Source organism: Ixodes scapularis, unplaced genomic scaffold (assembly GCF_016920785.2).
Source record: "Ixodes scapularis isolate PalLabHiFi unplaced genomic scaffold, ASM1692078v2 PGA_scaffold8__174_contigs__length_109621045, whole genome shotgun sequence".
Classification (NCBI taxonomy): domain Eukaryota; kingdom Metazoa; phylum Arthropoda; class Arachnida; order Ixodida; family Ixodidae; genus Ixodes; species Ixodes scapularis.
In genome coordinates, this window is record NW_024609883.1 from 53,093,081 (window position 1) to 53,113,065 (window position 19,985).

The 19,985-nt window shown below is 43.1% G+C and overlaps 1 protein-coding gene across 1 annotated transcript in view; it reads right to left on the reverse strand.

The window, feature by feature from the left end:
- The window catches only part of LOC120847701 (chorion peroxidase-like), a 137,823-nt gene that overhangs the window by 100,134 nt on the left and 17,704 nt on the right, over positions 1-19,985 (reverse strand). The window contains exon 3 of the mRNA XM_040219563.2: positions 10,826-11,052. Coding sequence (XP_040075497.2) covers positions 10,826-11,052 — 227 coding nt within the window. The remainder of the gene's footprint in view (positions 1-10,825; positions 11,053-19,985) is intronic.

Genomic DNA, 19,985 nt, shown 5'->3' on the forward strand with positions numbered 1-19,985 from the left:
GTTTTCTTGATCTAAATTTAATTTGATTGCAGCTAGGACTGTTTCGAACGGAGAGTCCTATCTGTGTGCGTGACTCGCCTCTAGACACTGGCAGCTCTCCGTTTTTTGGGTTCGGGCCGGTTTGTGCGGTCCATTTATATGTGTAAACAAATAAAGTAAATTCACTTGGGCAACAGGTGGCTACGCTTTTGTGTTCATGTGGTTCGTGTAATAGCTTGTATAAATCTATATATAAGAGCGGTCACGCTGTCAGTATTGCCCAAACCGCCGCCTGATCCGCATGCATTCATTTGCAGGTGATTCTTTACGTAGATCAGAAAAAAAAGGTTTAAACTTGCAGCTCGTAGAATTTAATTTTGTCGGCCATGACACCAAGGTCAATTAAAAGTTTAGTCTTATTTATTTGCATTTATCGTTCGCTTAAGTCACCCGCAAGGGATTTTACATCAAGAGAAACTAAACGCCACTAGATAAGTCAGCTTATATCAAAGAAGAATACCGCAAAATAATGGTCTGGTTGTTAAATATGAAACTTGGCGGTGAGTGCCTTTGTGTCCTGTAGATTCCTCGCGGAAATCTGCACCTGCACCTGCACCGGCGAGAATCAAAATATGCTAGTCCTCGGAATCTGTGACTTAAGAAAAATGCGTGGCAGCTTGACGAAATACCGAGTGCTTCAGCGAAGACTCCAAAATCCCTAAAAACACCTGAGGGGGGAAAGGAAGGGGGGGGACTTGAAAAAAAAAAAAAAAAAAAGACATCCTTTACGTAAATAAGCTGCCATCCACGACATACTTTAGAGAGTGTAAAAATAAAAAAAAAAACAATTAGCTAAATAATAGCTTACTGTTTAATATATGGAGATAAACATATGGTTTCAATTAGAAATATGCTGAGCATCATCGAAAACCATTAAATCAGCTCATTTTTGGAACATGCTAAGCCAGGTGCAGCTCGTACGGTACTAAGAAAACAAACAAAAAAAAAACACATTAATTTGAACGAGTTTTTAGGTTTCGTTTGCCTATTGGAGCGCATTTTTGAGCCAGTGGAGCTAATGCCGAGGCGTGCATCGCATGCGTGTCACACTTCCTACCATCCTTCGATGGAGGCGCAACGGTAGCTTCGTGCCTCGGCCAGATAGGGCAGGACCGCTGGTGCAAAGATGCGCTCCGAGAGGAAAGCGGAACCTAGAACCACGTCCAATTTAGCGTTTTTTTAAAGCATTGTAAAAGGGTGGGCCTGTCTTATGAGTTTCTAATATGATTTAATTTTGTTTTTATTGATGATGCTCGCCATAATTTTAATTGGAACCATATGTTTATTATAACAAAAAAAAATGGATAAGTAAACTTTTTTCCATCATTTAGCTAAAATGTATATTTTTTAATATTTCTGAAGGCCGCCGTGGCTGGCAGTTTGTTACCGGAAAGGGTTTGCCTTTTTCTCAATAACCCTATTTTTAGCGATTTTAAAGTTTTCGCTGAAACTCCCGGTTTATCTTTTGCGATGGTATATGATCCCAGGATGCACAGTTATTTGGGCCCAAATTTAAATTTTGTCTCGAAATCTAGGGCCACACAAAGCTCGGAGAGTCTTAGGTATAGTCTACCTTTATCTTGTGTGGCGGGAATCTGGAGAATTATATTTGCACGAACCCGCCAAACAAGTGCCAAAGTTAGGCTTCACCGCTGGTTGTTCAGTTTGCATGTGTCGAATTTGGGCCTAAATTGCCAGACAAGCGCCAGATTCCTGGTTCTTCGGTTCATACGGGGCTACTTTGGCTCAACGTCTGACACTTTGGGAATTACGCAGCGAGCTAGAAAAGAGCCATGGAAACAGAAAAGAAAAGTACTCTGGCATTAACTAAGGCCTTGGACAAATATTGTATTAGGCTCAAGTTAGGTTCCTAGGATTTTGAAGCTTGTGCCAAGTTAGCCGTTCTTCTGGCGTGCTGCCTGGGATAGAAACGGTAATCTAGAGCGGACAAGCGAGACATTCTGCGGCATTCCGCAGAAAAAAAAAAGACTATCAGCGAATGACGATGTCGAAACATGGGTTCTGACCAAAAACGCAGTCTGAGTTGTGTATCGAGCAATGCAAAACGTCACGCTTGCATTGCTTAATGTCACAACTCAGACTGCGTTTCTTTTACAGCGGAGATGGAGCTGTTGAGGGCTAGTTTCCCCAGGATCCTGTCCCCTGCAAAGAAACGAAGACACCGAATTCTGGACACCTACCGCCATCTAGGAGCAACGGTGTCAAGCCATGCATCTGGTTGCAGCCGTCGCTCATAGAAGGCGGTAGCCTTTCCACTCTGGCTTGCCGACTCGCGGCCGGCCATTACTTTCCATTGTACAGCTCCGCTGGACTTCCTTCTTCACCAGAGTGAGAAGGCTGAAAGCATCGTCATTCGCTGAGCTGCCTCCGTAAGTTGCGCTGATTGGCTGTCCGAGTGTTGGTGCGGAAAGTAGACACAGGAGACTTTTTTTAAAGAATTCTCCAAGTCTGTCATAGTTTGATGTAGTACTCATAAGCATGTATTGGACCTGAGAGGCGCATCAGTGTGTCGGAGTAAGCCCAGCTCATCATCTATCGAAAACAAGTGCTACCTCAACATTCGGCAAGGATTTGCGGATCCAATCGCACGGTTTGTGCCCAAAAAATGGCGACTGCCAAGGTTCCTTGACGGAGTTTTGAAAGGGGTCTATATAGTGTGGAAGTTCGTCAGCTCTTTGCGCACCTACCTCGTGCGTTTGTTTGCGCCCCGAACGCGCCCAAATGCTTTCGTCCCCCCCCTCGACCTCAACCTGTCAGCCAGTGCAGACGTCAGGAACTGAACTGCAAAAACACTAATTATAAAAATCGTAACACAAAATGTACTAATTAACCTTTTACTCATTGAAAATAAGCGTATGGCTCCAATTAGAATTTGCTGAGCGTCGTCAAATACTCCTAAATCGGACGATTGTAGGGCGACTCGACGTAAATGGGAACCGCGGGAGCACGCTAAAGTTACGAATCATGCAGCAGGCGCAAGGCCGGCGACGCGAAAACGGGATTGATAAAAATATCATCCGTGTTTCCGCAACGCTGGCCTTGCGTCTGCTGAACGAGTGTGAAATGTAGCGTCGCCCCGCGCTCACCAGGTGCTTAAAATTGGCTTAGAATTGACTGATTTAGGGTTTTCGATGACGCTCAGGATGTTCATTTTTGGAGCCATCGTGTTTATTTTCACAAATCAGAAAGCTAGTTAGTAACTTTTAGATAATTCATTTGATGAGTAGTATGTTTTATGGTTGTTGTTTTTTTTTTTTTTTTTTGCAACCCCAGACGTCGTCGGAACTGGCAATTTATTCCGGGAAAGAGCTGATTTTTTTCTCAACCACACTAGTTTTAGGAGTTCTTGAAAGTCTTCGCAGAAACAGCATAGCTAAACGAACTGTATCTTTTATTTTCTCTTATTTGTAGCATATTCATATTTGAGTAATTTGTTTAACAAATCTTTTTTTGTTCATTTTTGTGTAACATAGTTTTGGTCTGGTCAGCAGGGCTCGCATTGTGTGTTTGTTTTGTTGAATAGACCGATTAGTTCTTGTAGGTGGTTATTGCTCTTGGAAGATGTCTGTATTGTTTACGCTTTTAGCTCTTCAATGCAGTGCATGTTTTGTACGTTGTCGAGTGTCAGAGTTTTTTGTGTTTAATAAATATCGCGTCTTCAACATGACACAGTGCGCACGTACTTGCATTGGTGGTTGTATAAGTTCGGTGTGTGTTCATGTCCATTGATTTATGTTTTATGTATGTTTGAAAGCTGAGGTTCTAACCGGGTCCTGCACACAAAAGTTCTACATATAAGAAGGCCAGAGAATATATATCAGTATTGTTATAGCTTATCCTTCTTTGTAAATGTTTTAGTGCATTCCGGTTATTAAAATTTGCTGCTTTTATATATTGATAAGACAGGGTACTTTGTACACTTCAACCAATTTCTTCGATTTGCCCGACGCTTCGAAGTCGGCTCACCCCTTGTGTGACGCACGTGCGGGCATAGAGGGTTCAATGATGATAATGGTGAGGATAATAAGTTTATCTTCTTCATTTGCCCGGCGCTTGTCATTCCAGCTATAAGGCTGGAATGACAACAAACCTTGGTGAAACTTCGGTCATATGACTGGGCGTGGAATTTACCTGAATATTAATTTACGAAATTAGTGTCCGAACAAGGATATAATTATGTTACCTTAGCTCGTGTCGAAGTGATTACCTGGCGTATGTGCGTTCGGAAATGCTTAGAAACTTGCGATATTTGCAACAAGTACGCAATTGATCTCCAAATGACAGTGTTCCGCAACGAACGGATGATTGAAACCTTGGATATGCCAAGAAAGAAGTCAAGGTGAACATCGTCGTGAAAAGCGTTGACGGGGACTACGCGTTGCAAACAGCAGAACTCTCGGGTGGATAAATGTAGTGGAATTCCAACTTATCGACTTTGATGGAACAAAGATTGAACGCGATTTTCGGAAATCCTTCAACAAAGCAGACGTGCAAGATGGCAACCTTGTTTTTGCGTGGTTTTTTCTTCACCCCGTACATGCACCTTTCCACGACGTTTTTTTTATTATTAAATGACTTAAAAAAATGATTCAACCTTTTTATTTAAAAAATTTTTGCGTCTTACAATTACAGTCTTTGTTACCTCTTCACAACGTTTGACCCTTTATCACTGCTTGTTTATCTACGAGGCTCAAAATAAGCATATGCCTTAATTCATTATTCATGATTTGCATTATATGGGGTGTCCCAAGTTCCCAGGCTCAAGCTAAACTGGACCGTAAAAAACGACCCATGCACGTTGCAATCTAAACTTTTCGTCAAAGATGTGTTTCATAGGTCGGTGTTTCCTTGTAAAATTGCGAAGCGTAGCTCTCTTTCTGTAAAAAAATAGGGCCAAGAAACTTGTCAGGGTCAACGGCGGGTGGCATCACAGATGACGAAGTCGAGTAGCGCGGCGGGTTCGGCACTCGAACTCATAGATGTCGCTACCTTCTTATCGAGACTTGAGTCTCTAAATTAGAGCTTCCTACAAGAAGCGACATTCTGTGAAGCGGCGACTGCGTGACGGGGCAGATTTTAGGAAGCGAATGGTTACGCACAGCAGAGGTTTGAACTGAATGCCGCCATTTTGTTCCAGCGGAATGTGCTTTGTCATTTGTATTGCTTGTCGTTACTTGCAAAATAAGTATCAAGGGACTTTAATTGAGACTCCTCGCGACCACTGTGGTTTATAAAATAAACAAATAAACAATCTTCTTGTAATGTACCTTTGGTTAAAAAACAAATGCGCACAATAAAAGTAAAACTTAAAGGGAAAAGCGCGCTCGCAAAACGACGGCGCTTTTGCTGCCGATGAATTTCGTCTGCGTGTCGTCTGCCTTCTTTCGCTGGTCGGCTGCACCTTCGGACCCTATTCCCGACGCCATCTATCAATACGCGCGCCAAACACACCCCGCAGCGCGACTCAGTCATCTGCGTCGCCATCCGCCGTTGACCCTGGCAAGTTTTTTGGCCCCATGTTTTACAGAAAGAGAGTTAATTGCTTCGTAATTTTACAAGGAAAAACAGACCTGTGAAATACACTTTTGACGAAAAGTTTAGATTGGGACGGTCGGGCGTCGATTTTTACGGTCCATCTTAGATCAAGCCTGGTGACTTGGCACACCCTATATAAATCGTTATATGTGTAACAATGCGCTTTTATCTCCAACATGATTAAAATTTTAGAATATATTTATGTATATTTTAGTCTGAAAATACAAAATACTAAAACCCTAAAGTCGACTATAAAGCGATCATGCTGACCAACAATAAAATGTTATAAATACATTTGGTAACGAACTTGTTTCTAAAAGTTGCTGTTGTCGACACGTGACGGTGGGCTAGCGCACACCAGCTCGGAGCGCATGGAGCGAAAGCTCGCGCTGGAGAACCCAGGGATCCTGTGTTTAATCTCCAACCCTGCCCGTTTCGATCTGGATGAGCATCGTACTGGCGTGCGGTCGTGTATCACCGGTGCGTGGTGCACGTTAAAGACGCGAGGCTAGCAGTCGTACGGCACTGGCTAAATGACTGATCTACAGGTAGGAGACAAGTCGCCCGTTGAGGTAGACTAACCTCCTGCTGTATAAACAACTAACGACACATTTGACTTTTGGCTTTTTGACGAGAAAGAGTTTTGCGTCATCGTTCAGCGAGAATTCGTGTCCAATCACACGCTTCTTGGCCAAGAAATGGCGACCACCACTGTTGCTTGATGGGGTTTCGAAAATTATATATTTCCGCCTTACTGTGCGCTCTGAAAGAAACGGAAAATTAAGGGCCCTCAAAGGGGGGGCTACGCATGAGACCGCTTTTGAGAAATGCCGCAGAAACGGATAATATTTTTGTTTTAAGTCTAAGCATATTGTCAGCCTCATCATTTGTCGATCTCCCTCCGTAGGTTGCAAAGGTTTGGCTCTTCCAATTGCTACGCGGGAAAATAGACGATCGTGATTTTTAAGAGTGCACGGATCCTATGATCAATCTTAGGCCCCGTCCCCGTCGTGATGGACGGACTTTGTACAGGCACGAAGTCGCGTATCACTACAACGTGGTACACCTCAAAGACCACAAACTGCCCGTCGTATTCTACTGACCAGATTGCCCTTATGAAACGACTCGCTAAATTTCGATCAATTTCAATCGCTAAAGTCTCCCTAAATTTCAAGAGTGCTTTACCTCTCTAAGTAAACATATTCTTATGGCCCTTTTCTCATTTATTTACCAAATATATATATATATATATTTTTAAATTTTGAAAAGACCTTGACGTGCGATGTTATTGTAGACACTGTGGAATTTTGAAACTATTAGCCGCTCGCTACTATCTATTAAAATGAAAATCTATTTCGAGCAGCCAACTTCACCGAGTTTCCGATTAACGCAACAACGAGAGGTAATCTTGCCGTGCTACGCTATAATTTCCGGCTATGACAATGCGGTGCTTGGTATTTTATGCACTGGAATTGCCGCCTGGAAACAAACCTCGCCCTACTTCCGGATTACGCCGTGCGTTTCATTTTCCGAGTCGTTCTTTTTTGTTACGTCCTGGATTCAGAAACGCGGGCATTTCCTCGGGCCCGTTGAGTATTTCCGATTCCTCGAAGAGGTCGTGTTACATAATCTCCAGAGCAGAGAATATTGGTGAACAGCCTAGGCTACGGTGTAAAGTAGACCGTGTGACAAATCTGTACTCTCCCTCTTTCTCTCTCTCTCCCTCTCTTTCATTTTATAATTCTTGTTTCTGTTTGTAGCTTCTCAATAGAATTCTGGAAATCATGTGCACTACGATTTTCCTTTTAAAAATATTTTATTGCGTAAGTTTTGTCTAACCCGAATGCTGCAAGGCAATTGTTCAAACGGAACGTTAACGACATGATTCTGTGGTGCCCTCTCATGGTTATAACCGTGACGCCATGACAAGGATTATCAGAACTACGAAAAACACGTTGTTTCTGACACGTAAAATAAGCACGGTGGCATCTTATTTCATTGGGTTTTCAAACCAACCCCATCAAATTCTTATTTCCGCCGATGGAATCGAAGGTATCCCCACTAAAGATGTTTTAGTAAGAGTTTGACAAATCGAAGAAAGTCAACCACATCGAACTTTACTGCCTAGGCTAAGGCTCCACCTGAGCGCAATCCATCGCCATGCTTGTTTCATTGCCACTGAGAGGAATATGCGGGGAATGTTGATTCGCGCGTGTTTGAAGGGTTGAGTTGAAGTCTTCAACCGCAATATTATAGGGGAGTCCTGGAGGATGTTAAGTGCTGCACTTGAAAGTGTACGTTCCTATTTCTGAGGCTATTTTTTCAGCTAATGTCGATTGGTCAGTGGACATGAAACACATTGAATGTTTACTTTCCTAACTTCGCATAGAAATGCATAATTTTGCACGAACAAAAATTATACGAGCAAGCTGGATAGGAAACATCGTACACTGAGATTATGTTTACAGCTACAGCGCTGGTCTGATCCTTGTCACCGGTAAATGAAAAAAGCTTTCTAGGCTACTGATTGGACGTAAAGTTACAGCAATTTGCTGTGCAAAAAAGAAAAAAAAAATATCTACCTACGAAACATTTTCTTTGTTTACCTATTCGCGATTTTGCGGTTCTACGGTATTTGACACGCACGTGCTCCTCCCGAAAGCTTCTTTAATGTCAGAATACGCGAGGCACAAATATCGTTCTAAATTTGCAGAAGTACGTTTTTTTTATTGTTTCCTAACTTTAACAGGCGTTCAACACTCGAGCTTTTATACGATCACATCGCCCACGGGGCTGGGTTCGTTACAGAAAAATTCCCTCTTTCGATTTTGTGTATAGATGATCTGTAGATGTCCTCCTGTTTTATATTTGTCTGCAAATGAAACTTTGTAGTAGACTAAACCGCTCTCTTCACTCGCGTTAGAAAGCGAACTGTCTGCTAATGGTATCGTAGTCACGCTTCAGACTGGAAAATTGTTCAACCGATTTCGGCGTTGCTGAACTGCAACAACTCGAAGATGTGTAAATTGGCTCCAACCAATCAGGGACGTCTAATAGCCGGGATCTTCCTTCCAAAAATAAAACCAGCGCTGCTTGCTGACATAACAAAATCTGAAGTGTTTTTGCGATTCCGAGAAATTTAAGCGTTGTCGGTCATGTTTCATGGTCGCCATTTGGCTGCGATGAATAGCGCGAAAGGATGATATTGAAGGACTTCTTTTGCACATCATCTCCAAGGTTCAGGTTCTGAGCCCTGATAATCTTTGTGTTTCCGCGATTCGTCGCCTGTCGTTTCATGAATCTCTTAGTAGAGGTTTTAGCTCTTTTTACGAGTCTTTGCTGCATTTTAATAACAGTTGTAATTGTGTTGTGTGATTGCTTGGAAAATGGGAAGTGAGTCAGTCGCAATGGGCATGGTGTTTAATGTCTCCGCTGTAATATTCAAGAATCAATATTTGGTTCCCAGGAACGACCATTTCAACCTTGCTACGGGCACACCACCCGAAAAGAAAACACCACGCTACGCACAACTTTTAAAATTATCACAAAACGATTGAAGCAACACTAGGACTGAATCCTAACTTTACAAAGACATCACCTGCAGAATACCAAGACGCAAGTTGAACTGGGGGTTTCTCCAGGAATTGAAATTAGGGGGGGGGGGTAAATATTTAGAGGAGGGGAGGGGGTTAGGAGGGGGGGAGGCTTTGAGAATAGAGGAGTCGTTGCGAATACAGGGGGTGCCTCTAAAAAAACAAGGGGGGTGTACACCATCTCTAGGGGGTGTGTAGGGAAATCACCGAGTTGAACAGTAACCCACGTAAGTGGAAAGGTGAGAACACACCGTCTTATCTAACACAATAAAAAGGAACATCGAAAGCGAGACAAAGAGCACTGTTTTGTCGGTGACTTGCATTGTCATATCACTGTGTGATGTATCCGCCCCACGCATGTGCGCCCTATGTTACCGGTTGGCGCTCTGCCTACAAGCCCGGAGTGCCGCTGCTGTGACCGTTCACTTCATCGTTGTTCGTTCATGACGATTGACCATGTTGTCAATAAAGCAGTAAGCCATGCTGTCCCGGTGTCTGTTTGTACTTCCCACAACTTACCAGACACAACATACTTATTTAGGCCCATATAGTACGCGAAGCAATTTTAGAAATCTTCCTTCATACCCACCAAAGATATCCAAGTTACTAGCATGACCATTGTGTGTGTTCGCCATACGAGGTAGTGGATCATGATTCCTTAGTAAGAATAATAATGAAACTAATAATAATGATAATGATAACGATAACGACGACGATGACGATACCACTGCAGTTTGGGGTTTTTAACGTGCCCGGTGCACCACGTAGTAGTGGTACAGGACCGCACGTTGGTACGATGCTCATCTGAATAGAAACGGGCAATTGAGTTCAGAATCCCTTGGTTCTGCAGCGACAGCTTTCGCTTCACGTGCTCTGAGCTGCGGTGCGTTAACACAATCGGCCACCGATCCCCCCTTGCTACATTTCCAGCTAAGGAAGAAAAAAAGTGAGAAATAGTATGAAGAAAGAAATCACTGCAGAAACCACTATGGTTAGTTGTCTATGAATTGCGATAGCATTCGTCTAGGACAAGCTCAAAGACGACGTCCTAGAGGACAACATCAAAGATGACGTCTAGAAGGACCTCTAGGACGACCTCTGGGGCGATCTCAAGGACAACCTCTAGGACGACCACTAGGACGACCTTAAGAAAGACGGTTAGGACGACGTCAAGAACGATCTCTAGGGCGATCTTAAGGACGGCCTCTATGACGACCTCAAAGGCGAGGTCGAGGATGACCTCCTAAAAGACGACGTCAAAAACGACATCTAGGACGACCTCAAGGACAACCACTTGGGCGATCTCAAGGATAACCTCTAGGACGACCTCAAGGACAACGTCTAGGACGACGTCCTAGAGGACAACTTCAAAGATGACGTCCTAGAGGACAACTTCAAAGATGACGTCTAGGACGACTTTCACGACGAACTCAAGGACGCCGCCCAGGACGACGTCAAGGTCGTCAGGTCCTTTAAAGAGCGAGCGAATGCGAAGGGGTGTGAGAATCTGAACTGAAATAGTCTACTGCGCACACCTACTGCGCATTAGGAGGGCCGAAAGTTTAAGAAATTCGGGGGCGGGGGAGGGGTTGTAAAGTATGCTATTGAATTGAAAACAAACACAAGTGCTGACTCACCGTCGTCGTAGATGGGACCTCCCATGCGCGAGTGGCAGGTGAGGGCCTTTCCCCAAGCGGGCTGGGCCAGGTTATTGCACGAGCCGTCCAGAGACCGGTACCGTCCACGCTGACAGTTATCCGGGTACAGCTTCTGGCACAGGCTCCTCCACTTGTTCACAGGCTGCAGGGCCGTCAGGTCTAGCCGAGACACGGCCCTTTGGACGTCCTCCATGGACGCGTGATACCTAAAAAAAGACGAGCACTCTTTTTAACACACTATGTTGTTGGGTTGGTTTTTATACAAAATGTGCCACGCTCGAGTTGACGAGATTCACCCAACCAAGGCAACATAAGGCATACGCGGATCATAGCAGGCGATTCAAAAGCTTCTTAAAAGAATAAATTTTTTGTTGTCATAATTAATCAAATGTAATCACAATTAGGAGTGATTGATTACAACAAGCGAGATTTACGAAGAGGCTCTGTGACGGCTCTGGTCGGCGCCACTGAACCACAAGAGCCAGAGTTAGGCTTTATTATGGTTATTCGGTTTTCACGTGGCACTTTTGGGCAAATAGTGCCAAACAGGTGCAAGTTACCTAACTTTAGAGTTAGGCTTTATTGTTTGTTAGGCTGATATGTGGCATCTTCGACTAAAGTCTGGTACTTGGGTACTTTTTTAGCAACCCAGAAAAAGCCATCGAAAAGCAATAGACAAATGGAAGAAATTTACTTTGGCATTAACTAACGCCTTAGAGCAAAACCATATTAGGCCCAGGTTCGGCTCCTAGAATAGCCAAACTTGAATAAAGTTTGGCGTTTCTGTGACACGATGCCTAGGGAAAAGAAAATTATACGTAAACTGCTCATGCCGGAGTAGCGAACAGCTCGCTATGTGATAGGCGTGCTGGTTTCTGCAACTTTATGTTTAGTTCAGTAGCTTGTATTATAATTAGCAAAGAGGGAATCCTGGACTGTGTGCTGCCTGCCTAGGAGGCGCTGCCAGCTGTACCTGCGCGGAATTGGTGCTCTTGCACAGGATGCCTGCAATTTTTGCTCGACTCTGCATGACGAGACTACTTTGAAAGTGTACTGGACGAAAATGCACAGTCACCCATTGGTTGGTTTAAAGTGAGCTCCTGTGGTTTTTGGAGCTGCCCACGCCAAACACATCTTCGGTATTTCCAGGCTTTACTCTTTCCGGCATGTGATTAATGATCTCTACATTCAATACAGCTATTGAGAAAACGGGCAGCGAAATTTATGCCACAACCGATATTCAGGTTTTTCTGACATCTCCAGTGGCTTGACGTCACAGGTATAACTTGCAAGTCGAGCAGGCAATAAAAAGAAACATCTCTATTTAGCACGTTTTTCCCTTTTACTTGTGTGAGTTTCCGCAGCAATAACTTCAGATGGTCAAATTCCTTTTAACTTGTCAGAAACAACCTGTACTGCCCGCATGTCACAACATTTCAGGTCATCACTAGAGATTCACACACTCAGACCAAATTTTATCTTTTAATAACGTGACAAACAAGAAATATTATGTCTTGTAATTTGAGTAGCTTGTTTGAATGTGACTATTAATGTCTTGAATCTATTTTGAGAAATATCAGTGGATATCAGAAACTTGTCACTGCTCTCTTTATGCTAATGAATGAGATATTGGTATCATATAATATTCGATCTGAGTAGAAGGTCTGGCCACATTTTTGCTAGTGTTACAGTATAACGATTGGTGCTGAAAAATACTCACATTTCTCAGTAACTACGCTGATTAAAAATCCATATTGAAAAAACAAATAATTCACATTCTTTATATACACTATATAACATTATACATTATAAGCAACTTGTCATGTTATATTTATTTTTCTCGATTAAGAACTCCCAGGTAACTTTAATGTTCTTGCCTTATAGTTTTCTACCACAGTGCCCCGCCAGATGGCACATGGGTGCCGTTGGTTTTTGTTTTTATTTTTTTTGTAAAGCTATAAAATTTTTATTGAACGAATGCAGACAGCAGGCGACAATATTTCGTGCTTTACGCGTAAAAAAACGTGCGTAAGATACTTGAAATTGTCTTTAAGCACTTAGAATTGTAACGTCTACTGATAAAACTACTTTGTCAGTTTTTGTGTGTAGAGATCTTTTATACGGTTTTAAATGGAGTATTGGCCATATGGATGTTTACGTTTATTTCAGTAAGGGACACAAATGATTAATGTGTGGTGTGTATCGGGTCGCAGTATGCATAACACATACTTAAGGCAATAAACCGTATGAACCGTATGTGATAATCAATGTCCCCAAACAAATTCACAAATTGAATCGTCTTGCAACTTGTGACCGAAATTTGATGAACAGGGAGCGCAAAAAATTACACCGAGAATGTCTCAAGTGAACTTAATAACAAGACTCCGGTACAATTTTTTTTTCTAAGAAAGGGAACTTCTTTATTTTGTAAAAACAATGGCATTTCCAATTTTACGATTCGTTATCACGACGAGTTGAAATTCAAGATATCAGAAAGGGGCACGTTGAACCAAATGCAAAAAAAAAGATAATAATAAGTCGGGAATAGAAGTAGAAGATATACGTCCGTGAGGTGGAAATTAGCATGAAAAAATACTGTATTAATTTTGTCTCTAATTATTCCGGAATATATAACACTGTATCGATATGTTCCGCTGGAATTCTTTTTTTTAAGATGAAAACGAGTATAGCCCATGTAATCGGAATGAAACACATAGGTGCAAGCAACGCGAGCTCTCATCGAGGGGACATTTCTTCCACGCATTGCTCAAGATCGCACAAGGGACCAGGAACCTTTAAGGCTTTCACCTCGCGCCTGTAATATCTGCTGTGCTTCAAGCTAAGGCAAAGTAGAGAAAAGTTCCTTTTTTCACAACGGTACGCATAGCGATCGAATCCCGCTGCAAATAGTTCATTACGGCCACAAGCCTGGTTTGTTAAACCTCGGAGCACGCTGTGCCCCGAAGGAGCTCTATACGCATTGCTTCTTTAATGGTAGTTAATTGCACTAGTGATAGACACTTTAAGCGTGCAGACAGTTTTTTACGATGCATCAAAAATATTTTGGCTCGTCGCTTCTGCGCGTTTGTGTTGCACCGCCCCCCACAGTCCATTCTGGTAATCGCCTTCTCCGCACCGCCATTTTTGTCTACCGGGTTCTGAAACGGAGCATATGGAATCGACAGTACGAACCTTGAGTTGCGAGTCAGCGCCGAGTGCGTGTATATTTATTTAGTGTGTCTGTGTTTGTAAGTGTTTCTCTTGTGGTGCGCTGTAACGTTAAATAGCGTGAACTACCAACTCGCCCAGTCAGCAGTCTTATCAGCTTATATTTCTAATACATCGGGCCCGTTTAAGCAGCATCCGGTGATCCTTATCCAGCTGGTCACTTGGTTAGCTATCTGCATCTGCCAAGTACGATCCTATGTGTACAGTACTGCATTCGAGTAAAAATGCTACCCCCTGAAGTCAAATCGCTCCCTGGAGGCTTTGTCCCGTCTGTAGGCCACGTAAAAAGGATTTGCAAAAGCCTTCCAGCTGAATCGCATAGGCAGACAAGGCACTACAAGAACTACCTTTGCGTACAGCTCTAAATAAACGTACCTCACCCGGTTGGAAAAAGGAGATGTCGTGAGCACAGAGCCTTGGTCGATGAGAAGACAGAATACCTCTGCAGACTCATTCTAAGGCACCTCAGACTTAACACAGAGAAGAATGAAAACTTAAGGTGTATTGAAGAACAGATCGATGCTTTTGGTGCCGTTTCCTCTCAGACAGCGTCGGGTCTTTCCCAAAGCCAGTTTTCGAACTTGGTCACCATTTAGCTTCAGTCCACCTTCACTACCTCGGGGGGTGGGGGGGCATACATATCTCCAAAAAAAAGGGTTATGCATAGGATCTAGAATTGCCCCGGTCCTCATTGACCTCTATTTAGCACACTATGACAGGATTCAAAAGGAAAAGTTAGATACGTCAGAAGTAGTGAAAGTGTGTAGGTATGTGGATGATTTCTTAATATTCCTAGATACAGAACGCAACAGCTTTAATACCTTAATGATGGAAGTTATTGCCAGTTTTAGAAATTGTATGGAACCATTGGGAATCACTTATGAACTCCTGGATGCAGCATCATTAAGATTCCCAGACCTCAGACTAGAAGTGTTAGCTCGACATGTATGCTGGCCTTATGAGCCTAGAGGAAAAAACTCGCTCCTCCCATTCCACTCAGCGCACTCCAAACTTGTGAAGAGGGCGTCGTGAGGATGTGTCTAAAAAATTCAATCACCAAATCTTGCACGCACACAATTCAATAGAGCTTCAATGGGCAAGTTGAAAGATTAAAGTACGCAGAATATCCTGATTCGTTATTGACATCAGTGGTTTAAAAACTCCTTAATGAGATCAGGCAAGGTGATAGCGGGAATCGAAACTCCAAGGACAAGCCAAAAAGACTGGTGGCGGTAACATACATGCGTAAGTTCTCTCATAGCCAAGAGGGCAGCGAATAGAGTTAACGTAGATGTAGTCTTTTCAGCCCTAAAAAAGCTCTACAGCATGTGTAAAAATGTAAATTTGACTTCAAATAACACCGTAGGTAGCACCAAGAAGCACATAACAAACTTAGTTCACTGTGTTGAAGGTTTAATTTATTCCTTCCCACTTTCTTTTGGGGGAGTGTACATAGGACAGACTGGTTTGTGTCTGAATGACCGCCTTCGTGAGCATATTAACATCGTCGTCAATGCCAACTTTGGACCTTTGGGACTACACTGTAGGGACTGTGGGTGTTCAGCGCTTTTGAGCAACTGCACTGCGCTGAGAAGGATACCGAATCAGCTTACCAGGGAGATTATTGAGGCAGCAAGTATCGAAGGACACACTGACAAGTGTGTCCAGCAGGCCATCTTTAACTCTCTCACAGAGGGAGCTTGAGTATTTTACCAAAAGGTATCTTAGGCACCAGCAGTGAGAATTCTTTATTATTATTTTTTTAATATAAAAAAAATTTATTGTGTTTTTATTTTTTATTCTTTCTTCATTCATTTGATGTCGTCATCTTGTTTATAGAATATAGAAAAAGAGGAGGTTGTTCTTTGTGCATAGAAGAAGACAATACAAACCATGAGTTGTGAGTCAGCGCCGAGTGAGTGTATATTTATTTAGTGTGTGTGTTTGTGAGTGTTTCTCTCGTGGTGCGGCTGTAACGTTAATCCAACATGAGCTATACGCTCCACGAAATCCCGTGCGTCCACTTTCCCGCACAACACTCGGAGAGCCAATCGCCAGAACGTACGGAGGCAGCTCAGCAAATGACAATGCCGAAACACATGTTTAGACGAAAAACCGTTTGTCTAAGCTGTGACATCAAGCAATGCAAGCGTGACGTTTTGCACTGCTTAATGTCACAACTCAGACTGCGTTTTTTGGTCTAAATATATGTCTCGGCATCGCCATTCGCTGAGCTGCCTCCGTAAGTTGCGGTGATTAGCTCTCCCCGTGGTATGCGGGAAAGTAGACGCACGGGCTTTTTTTTTTTAAAGTGTACCAACTCGCCCAGTCAGCTCTCTTCCGTTGAATATCCGACGCCGTGCATGACTGCACATACCAGGGACTCGGAATATTTTACCCTCGCAATAAGTACCTGGAAATGTGTATACAGCCGTTAAAAAAGCGAGCCTAGCACCATTTCATGGTCGCTCGCATTTCGCTTTGGCGTTTTCCCGCCGCGCGTTACACGACTTTCTCCGCGAAGCGGGCGCAATTCAGCCGCTGCTTCGTTGACAGAAACGCGGGTCGCTCATTGGCGGAAGCCTGGCGTGTCTTTGTTTCGTTATCGGCGAATCTGTTACAGGTGTCGTGCGTTTTTTGTTTTGTTTTGTTGCTGTTGTTTGGGATCATTTGTCACACCCTAATGGCAGTCTCACGCGTTCGACGGGCACGCCTCGAGAACTTTCCTCGCCGGTCTCTGGAATTTTACTATATTATACCTGTTACCGGTTTCCCCGCATCTGCAGTGGCGTTTTGGGATATCGCCGCCGCTATTTAAAGCGAGTAAGAACATTGGCAACAGGTTGTAGGAGACTGTCGTAATTAAATAATATATTCTCCATTTAAAAGGTCACTACCTATTGTCACCGACCGAAGATAGTTGCGATTCTTTGTTCGTGTATATATTTATATATGCATTTACGCGCGCAACAATAATTTGTCGTCGCAAGTTTAGTACGAGTTGAGTACAACAAAAACAGCTCGAGCTCTTGCAGTCGCTTTATTAACGCGGTCGTGAAATTCTTTTTTTTTTTATTATTATTTCCTTCGTACGGAAGAATGAAATGATGCTTCGAAAAATGCTGACGTACCCTTTTGGGCGAATTGAGTTACGCCTCGCAGGTGAGGCTGCAGAATGCAGCTCGTGGTGCAGGGAACTTTCGGTGCACGCCGATGTACCCCATGGTGTGAGACGAGCGTCACAAACTTGCGTTACACCGCTAATGCATCCTACAAGAACACTGTCTACAGGCGTGTTTTCTTCTTCTTTGAATGGCTCTTGTGTCGCATTGGTTATACAAAGATGTCTGCAGTCATGTTAGTAGCAGACGTATATGTCGGACTTCGAACCTGCTTGAGACGTGGCCACAGATAACCCTGTCTTCGTGTCTACTGCGAACACCGTGTTTTTTGTTTTGTTTTTTCTATGATGAATGGGTGGGATGACTGCGTCTTGATATTTTTTGTTTTCTATTGGTTCCCCGACTGGTGGCGTCATGAGTACAGTGCTCTGAAGCTCCTCAATGCGTTTGTGTTTGTCTTGGAAGTGGCGTCGAATGCGCCGGAGTATGAGCATCGTGCTTTGTCGAAATTGACGCTACTTGCGAGGCAAACGCGAGCACACCAAGGGGCTTTACCATGCTGCTTTTCACAGTGACTTAAGAGAATAGGAACAGCGCACTTTTTGTGCGCGATGTTCCCAATTTTTTAAGTCATCAACCAACTCGCCTGCATCGCCACCTTAATTTCACAGCAATCCTGGCGGTGTACGGTGGAGGTGGGTTCGACAGATGTTCCGTAGCTCGTGAGGCAACCTGCCTTTGGACGTGTGCAACGGTGGGTGTACGTATTCTTTGAATGCCGCGGCGACATGAACACATTTTTTAGCTTTCTTTTTTTTTCCCTGCTTTTTGACAGCAAACGGCCAGGATCGCAACATTCAGTAGCGAGGTACCTTCTGCCGTACAGCTTTGTGATGTTTTTAGTGATATCGCGGGAGCGTTGACCGGCGGGCCAGTTAGCGCCGTGTCAGAGAGCGCTGCGGCTTCATAAGCGAGAGTCATTGCAGCGTTGCGAGCACTCGCGCAATCTATTTCATAATAGTTATCGCCGCAGCGCTCCACAATACGGTGCTGGTCGGTTCTCCGGTCGACTCTTTCGTGATAGTGTTAAAACAAGTTCAAAGTTATACTTTGTTGCCACCTAAAAGGTACTTGGACATATGCGTGGTATAGAAGGCTAAACATATAACAGTAACGTCGGGTCGATCTCGGCCATCTTTGCGTCTCCCAAGAGCGGTATCATTCCTTCATCCAGATTGCTGTAAGTTCAGAACGCTAGAGAAATATGAGGAACGTAAAACAGAATTTACATGGGACTCTAAATTGCGATTGTCTTGCCGGCGTTATGTGCTCACGAAAGCGTCGAGTCTGCACCTCGTCAGTACCGTCTTTGTGTGAGGTTTATGGACTTCCGATAGTGTATCGAAGAGACCGCCGAGGCACCACTTATGCTTAAAATGAACCATTGGATTTTTTTGAGCCGCAACAACTGATGCGCTAATATTTGACACGGAGCACTGACCTCTAGAAGTAAAGGTTCTAAATAGCCTCAACACCATGTTCGAGCTTACTGTGTCAAGCAATCTAGATTTTAGATGCAGAAATTGTGGATGAGCCATAAACTGGCGTGCTTACCTTTAATTTCTAAGATATCCTATCGTCACCTAATGCGAGTTTTGTTTCATTAAATAGAGTTCCAAATTAAAATGCAAAACGTTTGTAGACACCATAGTTTAATACGTGTGAATTCTCTGCATAAAGTAAGTTACACTCATACACGCGCACTATAAAATGAAATCCTTCTTGCTCTAGGTATTTATTGACATTCCAATGCATCTACTTGTTCTGGCTCTTCAAAGATTGTTTATAAATGTTTTCCGTTTTGCAACAACAAGGTACAAAGAAATAAACACTAAAATTATAATGGATTCACTTTCTTGTTGTTGATTTTTGTCTCGCATAGTACGTTTATGGTATATTTTTGTACTTCAGTATCAAATTGAGCGTCTGCACGTACGAAGGACAAGGAAGAGTAGTCATAATTTTCGTCCTCAATAAAAAGAAAAGAAAGGGCTTCAGAACGACTGGTCACAAGGTCATAGCTTTCATCTTCACAACAATGCACAATCAGCCATAAAAGATTTGCACACGCGTATTATCTCCACGTACACAACAAGAAACCATCAATAACAATTAAGTACAACAAAGGTTCGCCTGTGAACACGCCCCAATTAACATATAGAGTGTGTTAAGATGTTCATTAACTCTGACTTATTGTTTCCGGTGCGTCAAAAGGAGGAAGTAATCGATTCAAGAATAAAAGAGGGCGGGCCGATGCTCTTTTAACTGGAATAATAATTATCCGTCGAAAACCACTGATAATTCTCTGTCGAAATCGGGGTACGAGAAATAATGGCGTTAATTGTAAACAATAAAAAAGAAATGTCGTTGGTCTAGTCTGTTTGCAAGTTCTGAACAAAAACCAGAAAAACAGCCAGCCTGCCCTAGAATCATATGCATACACCTACATCTCCGTCACAGCTGTCTGCAGGATAAACCGTTCAAAAACGTCTAATTCTTACAAACAGAAATAATGTTACTATTAAATATTGCTATAGATCAGAATCACAAAAGACTGGATCGTCTTGTCATCGAAGCTTGTAGAACCAACCAGTCTAACGAGATTTCTGTTCCTTCTAAAACGCATTGCCATCTCTTGCTTAGACAAGAAAAGCTAAATAGCAGCATAAAAAAAAAGTCTTAAATAAAATGACCTAAATGTATTTGTACAGGAGAGTAGCCGGCTCCGG